The following is a 21,772-nucleotide window of genomic DNA, read 5'->3' on the forward strand; positions in this document are numbered from 1 at the left end:
ACCAGCTGGCATCGAAAGATAAACAAGGTTACCTCAAGCCTGACTCTTACTAATTATTAGTTACACACTAGCATGATCGAAAGAGCCTGTTTTTTGATGTGTATGTTAATCTTCTTTGAGAACAAAGTGATACTTTACAGTGGCCTACCCAGGGGAAAAAAATAAGTTTCAAGACCAGAATTTTTCTCATTTATCAGTGGACCCCTGTATCTTCCATGGTAGACTCACACCTATGAATATGTCACTAAATATCTTTGATTTTAACTGAGAACTTTACAGATCTATAGGAAAAGGATTATTTATCTGTTAGTTTTCATGCTTTGCTACTTCCTAGAGCATTATTTTTACTTTGTCTCATCTATGATCTTTCCAGGTTCGTTCAAAGACACTGCAATACTTAGACTTATTCTGAGGTATCACCATAATTTGTATCTACATGAGAAAGGTAGGAAAGACTATATAGTCTTTTGGCCTACTTGTCTCGGACTGTCATGTTACCACAATGAAAGACCTTGGATTTTCCATGGTTGTCTAAAAGGAAATTTTAAGCTCAGCTGAAAATACAGCAAACAAAGCAAATGAAATCTGAACGAAGGCTCTGATAGGAGTTAGAAGCTTACCAATCTTCCCTATAAAGTTTTCTTTTAAAATTCCAGTAGCTTTTTAAGGAACAGTAAGAAACTTAAAACATAGTACCTAAAGCAAATAGCTGAAAATTAGGAAAGGCAATACTCAGACTTCAGGTCAAAACTTTTGTTTACCCTTAGATCTGGTTGTGGAAATAAATTTCTTTAAACAAATCCTATGTATGTTAGACCGCATATATACTGCATATTATATACATACTGTATCATGTATATATACTGAATATTTCATGTTTCAACAGTGTCCATGTGCATCTATATATAATTGAAATAGTGTATTTGTAAGTATATAAATACACATATACACTGCTTACATATTTCAGTTCAAATTGATCCAGTACAGCCCACTGGTAGGTAACCAAGAAATTAAGACAATATATGCAATGTAATACAGAAGAACACTGTTCATCCAAATAGTACAAATAAACTGTGGGTCAGCAAGTTTACCTGGATTAGAGATGTCATAGAAGAAATAGGAATATTCTAAAAAGGAAAGATAGCAACAGAACATGCTAATTTATTTTTGGTCTCTCTCAAAAAGAGTTTGGGTAAAAGATATAAGGCCTAAAACTCTCCCAGCTGACATCACTGTGATCTGAAAGCACAGCAATAGCCATAGAATCTAAAGCTATTTAGGTGGCTAGAGAAATTCAAAAGCAATTAAAGAGACTCTTTCAAGTACAACTTAAGAGTTATTATATATTTTATTCATAGCATTTTCCTCACAATTTTAGAATAACTTACCAGTTGCATTTTCAATTCTGGCAGAGCTCTGCTCAATATAGCACTGGCATCTGCATTTATAATAAGTATTCTAGTTCAAGGGTTAGTTTCCCACAATTTAGGTTTAAAGTCCAGGCATGCTCTGACACAATCACAGAAGAAACTAAGCAGTTCCTGCAATTAAAGCTGTTTAGCAACCTGTCTGGCGGACACATATAATACTCAATTAGCTAGGTTACTCCAAGAAGGTTGGAAGACTTTTCTGAGTTCAAATTCCTATTTGAAGAACTCAGTGTATTAACTTTAATTTCTGCCACTGTTAGAGACTTCCTATAGGATTTCCAATACATTCTGCTTCTCCATCTTGTATACCATGCTGACCCAAACAACTTCCAGTTGAATTCTAAGACACTTTCTCTTAATAGTAAGAAATTTGTCTATTCCACAGTGGGAAACGATGAAAAGTTGGAGCAGAAAATATAATATTATAATATACCACTTGTTATAGTCGTGATAAATTGGTACTCTTTAAAAGGCCTGGTACCCTGGTACCATGATTATGAAACAGTTTTGAACACAAAACAAACATCGAATCTTTCCGCCAGTCACTTGGACATAATATTCTCTTGTCTCAATGAAAACTGGCTCTGATTTGTGTGTGTCAGTTTCTTTTAAGTTATCGCTAGTTATTTTTATTGAACAAATTATGCTCTACTTTGTGCTTTTATGGGAACTGATACTAAGCTGTTCATCTGATGAACGGGAGGTAATATAGCACTACTATTATGAAGGTAATAAATTTAGCTCTGGTTTTATCGGTACCGAGCATTATTCTAAGGCAGGCACATGTACAGTTAACCGTAATGATGTCTGGTAATACTCAATCCCAATCTTCATGGAACTTATAAATACTGAGTAAACATGTTCTGCGTCATTTCTCAAACAAGTCTACATCCTATGTGCTTACCAAAAATTACCCTCTTTTATGTATAAGTGGAACTTAAACATTGACTGCTTGGCTCTACGCTTACTTGGTCAGGTTCTAATTTGTTATATCTCATAAGATAAAAAATGTCTTCAAACAAGTTAATATGTCACAATTACATACTGGACGCAATTTACACTAGAGAAGTACCAATACCAATGCATTGGAGAAATGCCAATACCTCTAATCAAATATCTTTCCAGAAAGAATAAGCTGCAATGTCTTCCAATGGGTCTTCCATCTTTATTTGGTATTATTTGGAGAATTGCTTAAGGCCTTACAAATTTTTAGCATTGACTTATTTCCATAAATTAATGGATAAAGTATTTCCATATAGCAAGATATTTCACCAGAGAATGCAAAACAATGTCCAGGATCCTAATAAATACTGTTATGTCTGAAATGAGTTATCTCAGTAGTGACTTGGGCTCAGATTTATTGTACAGTTCATCAACTTCTCAGCATGCTGGATAATGAATGTTTCATTTACATTGCTAATTGCCAAGCCATGGTTCCTTCAACCTTTAACCCTTACGCTTTATCACATTATCACCATATGTCAATATAATTGCATTTAACATTCCAGATAACTAACTTTTTCATGAGGTCAAGAGATCCTTTTTTTAAAGCTTTACCAGTAGGGTATCTTTAAAACTACCATTAAAAAACAGTGTTATACAGATACTGCAAAACTAATGCAATTTTTTCTTTAGCAAAACAAAGCTCCTATCTTCTGACCCTAAATAAGCTATTTGCCACTGAACTCTGTATTTCCTTATTGTAACTAAATCACCTGAGAGCTTCAACTTTCCTGTCTGTGATTATGAAACACTATCAACTAAAACCTAATATGAAATATGATCTATACATGCATGACATTTTTAAATCTAGTTTTCTTTGATCTGTGGAATTATGCAGTTAATGTCACATATTGTATAATCTTGATCTTCATTTTCCTTTGCCCAAATAGTAAAATATGTTACTGTAGGTACCATCCAAGGGGGCTATGTCTGGGGTATAACAGCATTGCTACTCATAGTCATAAAATTACACCTTCCCTCAGTGGACACTACACTGCATCTTACCTCTAGGATACCCTATGGAGAACATTACTTTACTCTGCTCCTGAAAGCCCCTTTCTTTCAGTTGACCTTGACCACAAATAGTTCTTCCAGTTCTGAAGCCTGCACTGTCAGTAGTTTTAAACTTGCAAAGATTATGCCAAATCATACACAGAATAAGCTGTACTGGAAAAGGATTTTACTGCCAGCTGGAAATGAGCCCATTTTTGTGTTTGCACTACAGTGATTATATTAGTCAAACTTAAGAATACAGTGACCCTTCTCGTTGATAGAGTTGATACAGAGAAACCCTAGCCTCTCAATTTATTTGAAAAACACTTTGGCAAGGCGCTCTCAGAACTTGCCTGATTTTCAGAAAGTTAGAAATTTATTTCTCAAGAAAGATCTGAGTCAGAAATCTAGATGCACCCTCACAGACAGAAATGAGCACCATACTGCATTAGAATAAAGAAAATGGGTAAAGACAAAATGGAGTAAGCCTAATTCATTTTTCATGTAGCAAAAAAGAAGCAAAAAAAACAACACATTACACAGCAGGTAGGCAGAGACAACCCTGTATTTCTCATGGCTCCCATGTTGTTCCTCCTAGTCTGGAGAAATGGAGGCTGAGGGGAGACCTCATCACTCTTCACAACTACCTGAAAGGGGGTACCTGCAGAGAGGAGGGCGCTGGTCTCTCTTCTCAGGTGGCAAGTGATAGGATGCACAGAAATGGTCTTGCAACATAAAAGTTGCATTAGGGTAGGTTTAGATTCGACATTAAGAAGATTTTCTTCATGGAGAAGGTGTATAGCATACCCTATACCTTTCATATTGTTTTATGCCTTTATGTTCTGTGCCGTATTAACTCATTCTCCTCTTTTACCATGATTTTGTATCTTTTCTTTGACTCTTAGGGTGTCCCTTCTGACCAGACATATAACCACTGAAAGCTTTCTTTCAGTTTCTTCCACCACCCACTTCTACTGCAGGAACGTCGCCGGGGTCTACGCACAAGACGCTACAGCATGATAACCATAGTTTACAAGTCTTAAAATAGAATGGAGCTGCAGGAATGAAACACCCAGTCTTATGAAGTATCTACACCCTTCTCCTGCAACTTGCAAATACAAAATAAGTTTGAGCACATATGGCTGTTAACATGACCCACTTGCCAGACAATCTTTTTCAAATCACCTGCAGTATCCACCCAGTAAACAACCATTTGTCATTTCTCTACTGATCATCATCCTGGATGTCACGGAGAAGGACTGTTTCTGCTCCCCGCTAGCTTGGACAAGACATAGCCTTCTCATTTACCTATACATAAAACATGAGAAAAGGCATGAACATCAGAACCATAAAACCTCTTTGAATTAGATTAGGACCAGAAATGTATGTATTTTTTTTTTCTTTGAAGTGTTTCAATCCATTAAATATATATAAAAAGGTAAAAAAAAAAATAATAATCAAATTCCACATTACCACTGGGAAGTGAATGTTCTTACATGCACACCAGCTGAGACTTAGTGTAAGTATTTTGCTTAAAAGAATTCCTAAATATGAGGAACTTTTAGCTGTATATGTCAAACAGTGCGTTCCTAGCAGATTTAAGCATATTCTGGTTATCCATTTCCAGCTGCTTCTGTGGAGTCAAACTTTGTTTTTATGTTAACAGATAACATTATCATCACATTTTGTGAAGAATAATGGCATCAAGCACAGACACATCACTGGCTGTGCAGAACACTATTTGAAAATATGCTTGGTTTTTGAGTCTTTAATAATGGATCAAAAATACAGGCAGATTCAATGCCATTTTATGTGTGTTCAGAATATGACTTCAGAACAACTGAGGGTACAGTACACAGGGGATCCCCCATCCCTTAATTTACTTTAACCTCCCAGCCATTCCAGTTGACAGAAGACATGGTAAATTGCCATTTTTCTTAGCTGGAGAATGCACAAAATCTACAGACCCCAAAATAGTCACCAGTGACACCTGACTTGAAATGGCTGATATTCATAGAAATTTAAATGCATAAATAAAAATTAGTAAAATGACTACTTTCATGGTTCTGCCCACTAGGGTATCTTGAAAATCACACTTTGAATTTTACTGGTACACTGATAGTACTAAAAGTCCACAGGAAGTGAGGCTGAAGTTTGACTTCTGAGTAAATATTGGTTTATACTAAAAACACAACTCCATTACCTCAGAGGATCTGTGTAAGTGTAACTGACTGGAACACTGTAAACAATTAGGATAATGATATACATGAAGGAAGAATTCATACTAGACCATAAAACAACCAATATTTTCTGTTTATTCATCTACAAGTATTTACAGATTAGTTCATAGAGATCAACAAAATGCAGCATACTGGAGGAGTATAAAATACCCAAGAATAAACAGAGGAACAGAACTGCCCATTCCAATTAACTCCTGTTCAAAAGACTGAACAAAGAGAAATCATACACTACTGCAAGAACCAATATAAAAGTTAAATATGCAACCTGTTGATTTTATACATGCCTACCTGTGGAGACAGGTTGACCTCAGACAAACATTTAGCAGGATCCAAAGGAAGTTTCATGTTTATTTGAACCTGACACCTGTAGATGTTGCAAGCAAAGCAGTGCATCTTGAAGACCTGGAAAAAATGACTATTGCAATTTCCTCTAAATCTGATGCATGCACAGTTCTCAATTATTTGGCTGACTCCTCAGATCTGGAATGAGAATGTGCAGGCTCCTTCCCAGAATAGAAAGTATCCAAACAAGATCTATTCTTCCTTTAATCACTCAGTTCTGTTGTACAAATCATAAGGCAGAGGACAGGACTTAAACCATGTTTTTTTTTTATGGTATTTTCCTTTGTAGCTATTTCATACTTCTAATTACAAGTGTGCAATGGCAGCAATTTCTGTTTTTCAGAACTATGTATCTGTTTCTGCAATGAAATTTCTTTTGCACAGATGACTGTAAAATGTGTCTCTTCCTAACTGTAAAACAAAGATTTATTTATTTGTTTGTTTAAATACAGCAATGTAAAAAATCCTTTAATTCTCAGAGCTGGAAGCACTTGAGTTGCTGGTACATGCTCAGTACTTTGTGCTGCTGTCCAGCAATTTTCCATGCCGATATGCTCAGGAGTAAGGCTGACATAGTTCCAAAGAGGTCCTGAAGGACAGTTAGGGCAGAAAGAGTCCCAAGAGAGAGAAGGTAAACCACAGAGAGAAAGCAAGCATGTATGCCAACAGCAAGAGATATACCTGGGAGATCTTGGGAGATGAGAACATCAAAATATTGATACCGGGGATTTCCACAGTTTTAAGCCTCAAAAAATAAGATAAAAAAATCCATACTATTATTTATTGTGTATCTCCATCATTGCCTGTTCCAAATTCTAGCAATGGACCAGAGCATCAACACATTCACTCAGCTGGTGATCCTCCTGCGGAGGCCCAGGAAAAAGCTGGGGCGCCTCATGCTACTGCGAGAGCAGCCAAGCTTTCACCAACGGCCCATCACGGGGAGAGCTGGGCCCGGGGGGCCTGGCAGCAGGCCTGGAAGGAGCCAGGGGCATCACTCACATGCTGCTCCAACAAGTCAGCCTCATGGCAAGACAAACTCAGCATTTCTGTCTTCACAAACTCCCAGCCAAGGGGCAAATACACATATATGAAATGGAACACCACAATTATACGGTCTGAACCTGAATATGTTTCAACTCAGTTTACAAAAAAAAAAAAAAAAAAACCAAAAAAAACCACAACACAATAACAAGAAAAAACAAAAATGGGGGTGTGGGGAGAATATTAATATTTTCATTGCCTTTTTTTTTTCTGTTCGCTCGCTGTGTGTTTACCATAAATTAGACCTGCTGAGAGTGTGATGCTGAGCAACCCATATGGCAAATACTCAACGGAGAGATGTGAGAGGAAAATCACTTTTTCGTTTCTGAATTATTTCTAGTCCCTTTATTTGGAAAGTCTTGTTTAATAGCAAATGCTGAGAAACAACCATGCTAGTGCTATTTATATATAGATGACAAACTTTTAAGGCCAAAACAATACATTTTCAGTAGAATAGGATTCTGTTCCTGATGAAATCAGACAAAAGACAGCACTCAGGGCTCAGTTAAGATTTTTTGTTTTAAAGTACAATTACAGGAGTTTACAGACCAGTATTTGTACAATTGCCATTTATTCAAATCCATCCCTGAACCCTTCTTTAGATTAAACAATCCACAGGTAGTCTAAGTGCATGGTGTTCTACGAGTCAAAGAGCCGACCTAACAGTTCCTCATTTCAGGAATTAAATTAATCTATTCTAACCTTTTTCATTTCTAGTTTGGGACAAATACTTGGAAATACAAACACAGTCAGCATATGCAGATGTATGGCACCCATGAAACCTATGAAGAAATAAATAATCCAATTCTGGATGTGCAATCCAGGCCCAGAACGCAGATCATTCTGGTGAGCTTGCAGCAGGGAAAAGAAAGGGGTGAAGACTGCAGGAAGTCTCCCTGTGGAATGCTTACCTTTCTGGGTCTCTAAAGTTGTGGTTTTTTGTTTGTTTGTTTGTTTGTTGGCAGGGGAGAGCCAAGTTTTTCTAAAAATTTATTGGAAATGTGACTAAGAAAAAGGTAACAATCAGATTAAAGAACACCTAGTAGTGAGGTCTGTCCTTCTGTAAAAAGAACCCAAACTGGCAATAAATAGATACTAGCTTTAAGCTTTTGCTGGCAAAAGTAGAATCCAGGTAGGACAGATTTTTCTTCAATTGGTTTAGTTAATGCAAAAGAAGAAACATTACCCTGCAAGGAAGACAGAATTCTGCCAGATTCTAGTACTAGCTGTATGGTCCTGGTAGACTTGAGCCAAAGAAACCGCAAACCAGTATCCAAATTCATTATTTCTTTCTTAGAGATGGAGGGTAACATTCTCCCAAACACAAAAGGGTTGTTTAAATGCCTGACTGCCCCATCTCTACAATGCAAATAATGTGATTTCATTTAGAAGATAAAATTATCAGCTGTCATAGTTTTAATTTAGTATAAGCATAGCAGCCTCAATAAACTTGTTCCTGTTTTATATCGGCATAAATGTTGTGTTCAGATTGTTTCCAGAAAGAATCCTGGAGGGTAGCTATCAGATACATGTAAGAAATTTTAATTCATTAAGAGTGGCTTGATCACAGAGGAAGCAAGTATTCAGTCCTACTACTTTTTTTTTTTTTTTTTAAACCTGAACAGTAATGACAGCTTTGTGGCTTAGTATAAAAAAAATAAATAAATCACTAGAATTATACTAGTAAGAGAAAGGAATATCTCTCCATAGCTAAGTTTTCAGAGCATGATTTTATTGTATAAACACAGTTCACAAATATGGAGAAAGAAAATCTTGAGATTCAAATTACTAAGACCCATTCTTCAGAAAAAATAATTTAAAAAAATTAAAGTGGATACTTTTCAGGAAAAATATTCTAAAAAGCTAAGACCTTGAATATTTTCTAATCTAATTATCATAGTCAATAAATTCCATCTTTTGGAATTTCCATCCATTGTGTTTAGCAACTTTAACTTATTATAATTATTTCATAAATGGGCTGGTTTCAGGACTAAAAAAAATAGTATATTTATACTTAAAGAGAATCTCTTATGGACAAACATAATACAAGTCTCTACCCACATAGCAGGGTAAAATTACCTCAAAGGCATTTTTTTTTTACTTGGTACATTATTTATCTAGTCTACACAGAATAGAAAAAAATGTTCAATACGTAAGACATCGCAATAGTTGCAATATACATAGGAGTTCTGAATGTCAGTTTTTCTGGCATCAAAGAGCCTATAGGTTAGATGTTTTTAGTATTCACTTGAATAGAGAAAATAAAATTTGCACAAATACTCTATCTATAGAGTTGCAGGAGACAGGATACTTTTTGGTGAGAAACATTTATGGAACAGCTTTACAATAAAAAAATACATTCAGAGTCATGGAAGCCATGAATAATTCTGTATACAGAAGCAGTGATCTTTCTGAGTAAAATTTCATCTGTCCCTAAAGAAAAAGAGAAAGAAAAATTCCATTCTTTGGTAGAATTACAGCTGGTGTTTTAAGCTACTCCGAATTTGAGTACTCAGACAGTGACTGAAGGGTTTCAGCTTGAATCATGTTCTGCATTTTGATCCCTGTATCAAACCAAAATAAATTCTGAAGTTTTTAGTCAGACACAGCATTTGACTTCAAGCAAGCCTCAGAGCATACCCAGTTACACACAGTTGTAAGAAGGATCTTCCGTGTTACCATCTAACCAGAGCACATAAAAGCTGAAGAAACTTACACAGCACTTGATTTAACTAAATCAAAATTCCAGAATGTTCCTACGTTTTAAAATGACCGATAGCTACAGGACTAGGCTCCTGGTATGTAGCAGAAGGTATAAAATTCAACAGCATGTGTTAATAACACAGGCTATCGTAATGTTTATGAGTGATAATCGTTCACTTAAATTCCTGTTCAAAAGGTGTTTATGCACATGCTTTGCCAAACAGATGGGACAAAATGAATATTTTAAGACACAACAGATAAACTGTTGTTTTTCCTGCACCAAAATATCAGTATTCTCAGTAAATATTGCAAGAATTAAAGTTTTTTTTTTTTTTAAAAAAAATGAAAAATACAAAAGCAGTCACCAAGAAGGACATTTGGTTAAAGTATTGATCTGTCACTTCCTGTGGACATCCTGTGGACATAACTGCTGTCTTCTGCAGTAATACTAACACCAGCAAACACAAAAGATGTCATTTTATTTAAAGCTTAAATTATTTTGTAATCTTGGATCAACAGTTGAATGTCCTACATTAAGTTTTTCTTACATAATAGGCAAAGAAAAATCATAAACTAAATAGCAGAAAAACAAACCTAACTTTTCTCTAACATGTATATCGTTGTTATCCCTTGCTATTATCAATCCCTATTTTCATGCGTTATGGCCAGATCTAAAAATATTAAATGTTTAAGTTACGTTTTAAATTAACATAAGAAAAAGTGTATTGTATTTCATACAAAAAACTCTTTTTATGCTGAACATTTCTCAAAACAGCACCTCCCGCTGTCAATGTCTATGCCCCATGAACAGCTGAGCTGAGATGCTACTGACAAGAACTAGGAGAGTACACAAATGATAAATTAGTCAGCTTTGTAGAAGTCAGGAATGCAGCCCAATGATGATACTGTATATACTGTTTTATTTAGCTGAGACATACTGCATATTCTAGAGCTGTATTTCATACAGATATTCCGTATGTATAATATAAGAATTTATGTAGCAAAATACATTTCATAAATGTATTTGTAAAAGAAATTAGAGTTTATCTTCTTGAATAACACACTTGTAAATACAATCAGATTTTCATTGTAAATGTTAGTATTTTAATCTAACATGTATGTTTAGCCGTTTAATAATTCTCAGTTATTTTACTTTATTAACTTTCGAATTAAGATTGAACAAAACCACTAAAGGAAAAGCCATAAACAATTGCAGGGGCTAAATTTACACCAGAATTCACACAAAATTTAACAGATGAAGTCTGTCCAATTTCTTCAGACACTGAAATAAACTCAAAATCAACACACACATCATTGCAGAATGGGTATCACTGTATACTTCAAGCATTCTTAAAAGGTACTGCAAGAACAATGCTTCTGATGCTTCTGGTTTACTACATGATTTATGGCAGCAATATAGAAGAAAATAAGCAAATGCACCTTCCAAAAATGACTATTGAATAAATTAATGTTTTTCCCCACACACATACACCAAGACGAACCACAATAAACATCTTGCCTGATACTCTGACAGCCTACATTACTTCACTTAGAACTATCTCACTCAGTAGGTGAACTTCATCCCGTATCACCCTCATATCATCTCCTGGTCTTGACTTTAAAACTACAAGTAATCCTAGCAATCACAATAATGAACATTGGTTTTGCTGTCATTTGATTTCATGTAGTTATTTAAGAAGCACTTAAACAATCTAGGGTTCTCCCCACCAGTTTCCTCTCACACCTTTAGAAATGAATAAATAACTGCAACATAGAATTCAGCAGGTCTGCCTCCACTCTCCCCACCTTGGATCATACTCATTGCAGTTGAAGTATTTAGTCTGACCCGAGGCAACAACACAAGAGCCACCATCCTCCAGAACACTGCATTCTGATGCTTAAATGTGAGTGTGGTATTTACAGTAATGCATGTTTGACTGCATTACGCAGTCCTATAAGGGGATGACTTAACCCCCCTAATACTTCTAAAAAAGTAAATGGAATTATACTTAAGCCTTGTATACTATATATGTTATACATTTTCCTACAGGCAGATCTCACACACTGACATTTTAAGACCTTAATTAAGGTTGATTTATTTACAAATGGTATGTTTTCAACTCTCAGAAATGATGTATTTAATGTTTTATTTTTAAACACAATTAAAAAATAATATATAAATATATACATACTGCAAATGTAATACAGATAACAAATTCATTTAAGCCCATTTATGCACATTAGTGACACACCATGTGGCAGAAAGACTAGGACTACAAGAAGACCCCTTGGCGATTTATTTTATATTAAATCCCTAATGGCCTCTTCTCATCTTTGCAAAAATATGCACAGAAGTCCAGACTATGCAGCCATTGAAATGAATGGTTATTTATTTGCTAAACGAGAACCCTATGTTTAATGTTCCTTAGACATAAGGTAGTCTGCAAAAGTCGCATTCCTACAGCTCCATACATCATTTATTTTACATACCCTAACTTCTCACAACAGGCATCAGAAAAATATCTCTAAATAGCATTGCTATTGTAAGTTACTGTGAATTTTGTTTCCAATTCCATTATTGGAAGATTAAATGTTAACATGTTTACTTGGGGTTTTCTTCTTGTTTTGTTTTTAGCATTAAAAACAAATTCATGGACCAATCTGATCTCATTTGAAATGTGTTTATATTTATACCGCAAGAAAAAAGTTCCCAAGTACATAACTATGGCCCAGTCATTACAGATAGACAACAAAGGTTCAAACCTTCAAACAAATCAAAGACTCGCTTAACTGGATGCAATAGCCTACCTAGTACTTGTTTGACATGCACCAGGTATGACAGAGATCCTTGCTTTGCTTAACAGAAGTATTAAAAACATCACTTTTCGTAATACACATATAAACTTCTCCAAATTAGTAGCATTGTTGCAAGCCATACTACTACTACAAAACAGTATGAAAATCAAATTGTCTCTCTGACATCGGACTATTTATCTATTGGGAAGTGGATCCATTGTGCTCCCAAACATTTCAAAATTTCCCAAGTTCCAGTTGCTGCGTGTTTCTCAAAGACAAAGCCACAAAAAGGAAACTTGTTGCATGAGCTTGTTTTCCCTTGATACTATTCCCAAATCATTTGTACTACTAGGTGGTACCTTTTTGCCCTGTTTTCAACTGCCTGCCTTGATTCTCCCTGGAGGAATTTGATTTTTCTATCATCCTAACTTATTCCAAGTTCTGTGAGTAGTTAGAATAAATGTTCATGAAACAGAAGATTAAGGACTATTTGTTGGGCTAGTCCAACAAATGCATTATTAAGCTTCAACATCATGAGCCATTTCAACTAAACCGAACGCTCATGAAACCTGAACATCATTCTGGTGCAGTAGACTTAAGAAAGCAGAGAATAGAGTTCAGTTTACAAAATAAGTATTCATTTCTCAGGAAAAAAATGACTTTCACAGAAAGTCACATTGAGAAGATATTTCTCATTTCCTAGAGAATTCCAGCAGAGATAAGCAAAATATACTCTCAGGGTATAACATAATGTAATAGAAATTAACTGTAATGCATGCATTGAATTTTGCTACAGTATCCTATAAGTAATCGTTATTATGACTTGTGGAAACTTTCTGGCAAAGGCAACAAAAATAACTGTGATCTGGTCTCCGAGTCTTTTGTCACACACCTAAAAAAAATCCGCAATACATATGAAATCCAAGTGACACACACCCTGGCAGCCATTCTCTGGAGACACAGGTCTGATTTCAACTTACAACTTTAATGCCACCTAAATCCTGGAAGTGCAGATAGAAAAGTAGTTGTCTTAAAAAGATGCAAGGCTTCACATAGATTCTCATAAAAAAACTAAACTCCACTGCATGAAATGCTTTCCCTGACTTTATTACTTATGTCAACACTTCCTATTCCTTCAACAGTTGAAAGACTCTCTTATCAGGACACTTAAAAATCATTCGGTTGACAACTAGTGAGCCAACAAAGAATGGATCTAAATCACAGAACGTTGATTAATATCAGTATTTACATACAAATAAAGCTTTGAGATCAATTGCATTGCTATGTTTGCATTTACGTCTTTCTTCACGAGAAACTGTTGAGTGCAGCAGCGTGCCTTCACGTGTCCTACATGTTTGAGTATTGTTATGCAATAACACTCTAAGTAATTAGTAAGTATTAACTTACAATTGATGATTTATTAGTTACCATCTTTTCCTTCCTTATGAAATACAGAACCTTGAAAACATTCCCACAGGTAATATGAAATGTGTATCGTTACTAATAAAAGTAGGGTTTATCGCAACATTTCTAACACACGCTTCAATTAATTTAGCCACATGGCACATTAATGAAATAAATTTTAACATTCTCAGTTACAGAGGGGAAACTGAGAAAATACATGATTTTTCTAGTATAGGAAAATCAGTGGAAAAGAAGGGAAAGAGACTTAGCTTCATGCCAAGATTTGACTGGAAAGAACATCCTTTCTGCCAAGAACAGAGATTTTTTTTTCAGTTTACTCTCAACAAAAATCTGTAAAACTTGCCAGAGAAGTTGATATAAGAAGGATGTAAAATCATTCGAGAATGTGCTACTGAGGTGTGACATTTGTTAGAATACCTGACTAACTGATCTCTGACTGTCTACTATTGTGACATGCTGACTGAAATCATAGCTTGAGTGTTGAGCTATAACACTTTCATTCTTCATGATACATAGCCAATGCAACAGGAGATGTGCACTTGCGAACAGCTTACTCTACCCAAGTATAATCATATAATCATCATCCTTGGTCTTAGCAGTATCAGCTACATGATAGAGCACTGAACCATAGCAAATAATTGAGCCTACAGAAAGTACTTTCATGAAAAATTCTTTTACTTATCTGCTGGTTTAAAAAAATAAACAATGTGAGATTTCTGAAGAAACAAACACATCAGACATTCTACACCTGCTGCAAAGCCTAGCCTATGCTTCATGTTCTTTTTATGTTTAATTTTTTTATGTTTTAATTTTTTATGTTTTTTATGTTTAATCAGGTAATGTCTGCAGAGCACTTTGAGGAGAAAAAACAAATTATCATCATAATTGCTCAGAAAATCCAGAAGTCACTAAAGTTTGTGTATTCTCAGGTCATACCAAAACAGAAGTCTAAACTGAGGAGAGACATGGGTCTGGACAGTTTTGTTTGTAATTCTGTTATGCATAGTGTTTTGCTGATGCTAGGTGAAGTAACTTGTTCAGAATGTTTTTACAAGCCACCTACTTTACCATGATGCAGACGACTTTGTCCCTGGCTGCCAGACAGCGAGTCTTGTGCTAGTCAAATGCTGTAAATTAGAGAGTTTAGAAAACATTTGAACAAAGTGCAGTAACGTAATTAATGCAAAACTGATCTCCAGACCAACCATGAACTTAGTAGATGTTTTTAACCAAGTATGAGTTTGTAAATGTTAGGGAAAAAAAAAAAGCAGTTACACCTCAAAAAAAAAAAAAAGCTCTTTTTGATGCAAAATATTCACAGCAGAAAAGTAGAGAGCAAAATGTAAAGAGAGATGCCCATAACTTCCAGAAAAAAAATGCTATCAGAAATGCTAAATAATGTTAAGTAATAAAATTGCTTAACAAGTTAGGACTAAAAATCATCTAACTTCAGTAAGACCCTGATCAATTTGTTCTTTTTACTTGCAACTAAATCTACATTTCTTCCCCAATGGCTGTTGGATGTGTCTCAAGAAAGACAACTGTGAAACTTTTATTGCTTGACCACCAGATCTTGCAGTTCCTTGAACAAAGCATGCCAGCATTGAATGTTACTCAGTCACTGAAAAGAGTTTGAAGATTTGCCTGCTTTTAGGACTATGAAAATCTATTGTTGCCAAGTTCAATTTGCCACATGGAAGAGAAGCTTCAGGTTATGATTACTTTGAGTATGTAAAGTATTACAGATGACTTCAACCATGTTTAGCCAAAGCTAAACATTAGATTTGTGGGGCACAAGGTCTGCATTCTACATTGTCTATGAAACAAAATTAAAAGTAAAATAAATAAAACAAAAATGTAATGCTAAATCTAGTTTCTCATTACCAGCCCAGTGTCCCGTATTCACTGAAGCCCACTTAATAAAAATGATAATAATAATAATAATAATAAAAAAGTAAAGGATGTTAAAAAAAATAATCCAATTTCTTCTTTTTAGGATTTATCCTGCAATACTTTTCCCCATTACTCCCAACCTCAGCATAATTTTGAGGAGCAAAATTATGGCAAACAAAGTGGTGTACTTCATGGCCGGTAAAGCCTGCTTGCCAATGAGAAACTAACAGATTCTGCTTTCAGAATTTCAGAACAGATTCTGCTTACTCTCTATAAAATAGTTCTAACTGTAGTAAAGGCCAAAAAAAAAATCCGTGCCATAAACAAGCTTTTAAAATAGACTTGTAAAATGCCTTTGTAATAAAGTTGACCAGGCCAAAAATACTGCTTTATCCCACCCCCTAAGAAACAAATACACCAGAGTAGCTGCAGAACTGCAGGAGGTATTATAAGACTACTTTTTTCATTTTTTAAAATTAAAATATTTTTATTTCAGTACTTAGTCACATATTAAGGATATCTCAACACTTAGATAGCAAGATTGATTTATATATTTCCCTAAGCAAGCTTAAGAAAAAAGCAGAAATTTGTGGATAATAATTATTGGGATTATGCCAGAAACTTCTTCATCCACAGAAGCGCCTTATTTTTTTATAAAATGCCTTGAAAAAACATTTTGTAAGAAACCTCATAGGATATACACTATAAAGTACTCTTCAGGTGATTTCTTAAATATCATTTAATCAAAACTTTTTAAATCTAAAAGTAAAAAGTAAAAGATGACAACTTCATTTGCATGTCACATACAGTAATATTTATGTCTACTTCAAGTCCAGGTATATAATCACTAACATCTATAACACGAATTATCTTGAAATAATGATGCAAAACATACTGCAGAAGTTTTCTCCTAGCAATTAAAAAATGACCAAAAAATTGGTCAAGAAGGAAAATTTTGGGCTATCTCAGGAAAACTCATTAGGACAAATCTACGGTTTTAATCCAAACAACCAAAATTCTACAAACTTCTACTCTGTCAAGGTCCTTTGTTTCTACCACCATTTTCATTTAGATTAGGTCAGTCCACACATGCATTTGGGAATGGACAAAATTCATGACACAATTTCAAGGTAGGCATGGAAGGAATAAAAGAACACCGTCTCCTGTCAAAGAGCTGAGAAAGCGTTAGACCAGATATATAAATCATACACCCATATGCCATAACCTAAGTGAAAAGTAGTAACTATCTACAAAGTATAACTGAACGCTCACACCTTCAGTTGGCACAAAGGCTGCAATTGGCTAGTGCCATTGTTTTTATAAACCATCAAACTGATCAACAGGAAGTAATAATCAGGTGCATGTAAATTATAGTGAGATCACAAACAGCTAGTCATTCTCTCAAAAGTAATTACTTTATATATGAGCAGAAGCTTCACTAATCTAAGAAGAAAATACAAGGTTCAAAACCTTAAAGAACTCTTCCTTTATGCAGTAGGGCTGTTTACCAACTACATTATTTAAGCTTCCTCTTACCTCCAGTGTCATGTACACAGTGCTAATTGCTACTTTGATTTCTCCATCTGAAATTTCCTTGAGATCCTTCAGCATAACTTCCTCAATGCTTACACCTATTTTAGAAGAGAAAGGAATTTCAATACATTCAAGTATCCACAGCTGAACAGATATAGCAACATAAATTAAAAATACAGTTTGAACCTTAATGTTGAGCCTTCTGTATTTTAGGATGCCCTATAAGAACATTAAAATCAACATTAATAATTCAATGCATAATATTTCCAGAGGGTTTCTTTGAGAAAGGAAGAGATTAAAAAACAACAAAGGATGAAGAATTAATTAAGTCTCCTGCAATGAAATGAAATTGTGTGAATACTTGTACTTCCTAGGTCAACTGATTTCTAATTGATGATAAATGTATACCTAGACCATCCTTATGCCACTAATATGAAGTACTTCTGGAATGAGTAACACACTGAAAAGCACATGTAGATTATTATGGTATTTCTAAAATATTCAGAGGCAAAGCATTAAGACATACTGTGAACACAAAATCATTCAACCTTTCTGGTTTTCCTCACAAATTGATACCAACAATGGTTTATGTACATCAAACAGTAAATGAACCAACGGGATGCGTATGTACCATAGAAACAGAAATGCACACTATCATCAGAAAACAGAGTAAACCTGGAATTACTTAACACTATAACCAGACATGTTGATATGTTTAAGTACAACATATTTAAAATCCACATGACTAAATTTCTTCAATGGGAGACATTTGACTTAAATGCTTTAAAGATTCTTATAATAAATATATGTCATGTATAGATACACAGTTGTATCACACCATCCGGTGAACAGAGAAAGTAGCCAAATACCTATACAAAGAAAGGTGTGAGCTACTTACTTCAGTGTAGAGCGGTAAATAAAATGTTTACAAACTTATAAAACTTAGCTGCATAACATCCACAATGTGTTTGCATGAGTGATTTTTCAGAGGAAGCCAAATACCCACTTAAAGCCAAAGAAATTAATCATCTTGTTACTGTTCTTGTATAGAGTCCAGGTACTGCATTCAATCCAATGACAAGATGAACTGGCTTATGTTCATATATTTATTTTGTTTTTGAGTCTGTCCTTTTAAAAATATTTATATGTAGCCTGTAGACTTTCTGTTTGACTACAGACCAGTGTGCCTCAAATAACAAGTGAATTCATGAACTCAGGCCAAAAAATCATTATTTCTGTATGAAGCTGAGAATGTTTTTGCCAAATTTTCCTAATAGGGTCTAAAATAACAGGTATATAAGGCACAATATTCAGCAGAGGTCAGTATCTTCAATGGACTTCAGAAACTCTTCGATACTTTATTAATACAAATACCATATAAATGTACGCAGTGTTAAATATGTACCTTACAATATATGGAAAACAGCAGCTATGAAACAAAAAAAAAAAGCATGACATTACCCTAATATCCAATACAAAACTTGGAAAAGTAGGCATAACAGATTCAGTCTGCCTGACATTTATTGCCAGTAGTTTTTATATGTCACATGAGCAGGGTAAACTACACCAATTATAAACCCTCTAGTTTCTCATGTACAAACAAGTACATGACACCACTCAACCACCTTCCACAAAAATTGGCAGTACTGAGAACAGAGTTCAGCAACAGCCACATTCACTGTCTTTCCAATCCAGGCCACATAGTTCATTTCTGAACTGTGAATTCTTGATTAATGTCATAAGAAATATCAGGGAACAATCCAAAGACTTACGGCCCTGAATTATTTTATTTTGCAGCCTCACTGAAAGAAAGAAAAAAGGCAGCAGCACCTCAAGTTCTACCCTTAACTACCAGTTTGGGAAGCCATTTCAGGCTGAAGGTCTGAATTCAGGTGAGAGTATTCAGCAGATGGGTGGACAGAGAAGAGCGAATAAAGACTACAAGTCTAAAGGGACCCTGTTCATGCCTGATATATCTAACAGAAAAGAGTCTCCATAATTCAATGCTCACTCTTTGGTAACAACTTGGTAATGGATGTCATTTAATAAAGACAGTAAAAAATTTGAGTGATTGCAACAACTTTCAGCATCCCTTCACAAGCCTGTGATCAAATATCAACTTGACACATTCTGAGTTTTGATCACTGAAATAACATCACAATGTCTTCAGTTATTTCTAGTGGAAGGAAATGAAAGAGTTACAGTTTTCTCACTGTTTCCTTGATCTTAGTCAAAGTCACTTCACCTGTACAGACCCCTAGCCCTAATAGCTGAAACCTTGATAAATTTGGGAAGGTTCAGAAGATAAAATCCACTCCCATGATGTTAAGGCGACTGCAACACAGTTTCTGCATGTGTGCTGAAACATTGATTACACCTCTATCCTGGGTTCCACTTCATTAACACAAATACTTGATTAGCACATGCTTGTAAAAGCAAACGTGAAATAAATTAACGTCTACTTTATCTGTAAATCACAGAATGGCTGAGGTGGGAAGGGAACTCTGGTGGCCATCTGGTCCAAGCCCCCTGCCCAGGCAGAGCCACCTAGAACAGGCTGCCTGGGACCATGTCTAGGTGGCTTTCCAAGACCTCCAAGGAAGAAGACTTCACAGCCTCTCTGGACAATCTATGCCAGTGTTCTGTCACCCATAAAAGCAATATAAGATTATTTAGAAGTTCAGCAGTTCCTCAGCAAAAATTGCAATTCCATTATTAAAATTTTAATCCAGTTATTTTAAATTTAAATATAACTACATGTAACTGCCAATGAAGATACCATCCTGCAGCTATACTCTCACCACACACAATGAGCCAAACTATTCAAATACAGTTAGGTAACTAAATTTGTAAAATGTCTGAAAATGGAAATTGGATTACCTTGAGGGTTAAGCTGAGTCTCCTGGAGAACAGAGATAATTTCTTCTCGTGGGGGAAGACCTGGAAACTTCTCCTCTAGAACTGAAAGCACTTTCTCCTGCTGCTCTGTGATTCTGTCAAGCTCCGAAGACATGCACTTGAAGAGAATGCTTCCTGAAATGTTGAAAGGTAAAATCAATACCTCCTCAAAACAGTGAAGAGGGACTACATAAACAAGGATGTTTACCCCATCAACGTCCATTTCCTCTTTGGAGCTTGTTCCCACTGATGAGTTCAATGAACTGATAAAATGCACAAGCAAAATGCCAAAATAATTAGACATACTATCACCTGAACACAAAAATAAAACTGCTTATATTAAGATTATACTTTTTAGAAAACTATGGCTTCTGCTACATTGTTTGCATCAAATGATGGCTTTCAAAGGTGCCTATATCCAGAATTTTAAAAAATATACTTGAGTATAGCAAATAAAACTTACAAAGTGCATTAGAAGGGTGCTAAATATGCTACAAAATATGACAAGGCACATGACATTAGTTATTTCAGCATATTTGACACTAGCTGAACCCCTGTCAAAGAACACACAAAAAAAAAAGCACACTACATTCAGCCAAACAAAATGGTGCACTCTATTTAACTCTATCTAACCTTTCAGGTTAAAAGAAACATAGTTCAATGAATAACTTCTTCAAAATTGGTATGCTCTTACAAGACAAAGGTGAGCTTGATGTCTTTTCAGACCACTATGTTCTGCATCCTGAATGTAAAAACTTTCTGACACAGCTGAAGGTCTCAAGTTACCCTTTCATCACCTGAAGACTGGGATCCCATTTATTAATATATCCAAGGGCAGTCTTCGCACCCAATTACTCACACTAAATTAAGGACAATAAAGTCTTACAATTCAGCATTGAAATTATTTATTACTGTACTGTGCACAGGGATTTCAAACAAGAGTATGATCACATTGCATCATGCCAGGTCAATGAGCAAATCAGTACAATAATATAAGATAGTTTTTATAAGCCAAAATGTTTATGTTTTAACAAAGAGCTAAGTGAGAGAAAGAAAAACTTGGACATAGCTATCCTCAATCTCACTGGGCTGACTAGGAAAGGTAGATCACATAGGTTGACATGCCATAATGCACCAGTGGTCAGGGTTCTTGAACAGAAGATGAATATTTTCTGTTCTCTTCCCAAACACCCAGTATGAGTCTGGTTTTCTCCTACACTGCTACCACAGAAAATAACGAAAAGTATTTCTTCAAAATGTCTAGAAGCACATGCAACATAAAAGAGTTTTCCTATGCTAAGTACACACCTACTTATCAGACAAATCCTGCATGGATTAAGTAATCTTACCTAGGAAATGTATAATTCAAATATGCCATATTTATTTGTCATATTAATCTAAGGAATACATTTGACATGATGTGTTAAAGGACATGTGGGAGTAAAATACATGTATCACAGATACGATTCTAAC

At 35.2% G+C, this 21,772-nt stretch overlaps 1 protein-coding gene across 7 annotated transcripts in view; it reads right to left on the bottom strand.

Moving 5' to 3' along the window:
• The window catches only part of PRUNE2 (prune homolog 2 with BCH domain), a 138,697-nt gene that overhangs the window by 74,327 nt on the left and 42,598 nt on the right, over positions 1 to 21,772 (bottom strand). For all 7 annotated transcript variants that reach the window (XM_040540948.1, XM_040540943.1, XM_040540949.1 and 4 more), the window contains exons 5-6: positions 20,282 to 20,434; positions 17,405 to 17,499 (exon numbers count right to left, since the gene is read on the bottom strand). In XM_040540948.1, coding sequence (XP_040396882.1) covers positions 17,405 to 17,499; positions 20,282 to 20,434 — 248 coding nt within the window. The remainder of the gene's footprint in view (positions 1 to 17,404; positions 17,500 to 20,281; positions 20,435 to 21,772) is intronic.

Source organism: Cygnus olor, chromosome Z, assembly GCF_009769625.2.
Source record: "Cygnus olor isolate bCygOlo1 chromosome Z, bCygOlo1.pri.v2, whole genome shotgun sequence".
NCBI lineage: Eukaryota > Metazoa > Chordata > Aves > Anseriformes > Anatidae > Cygnus > Cygnus olor.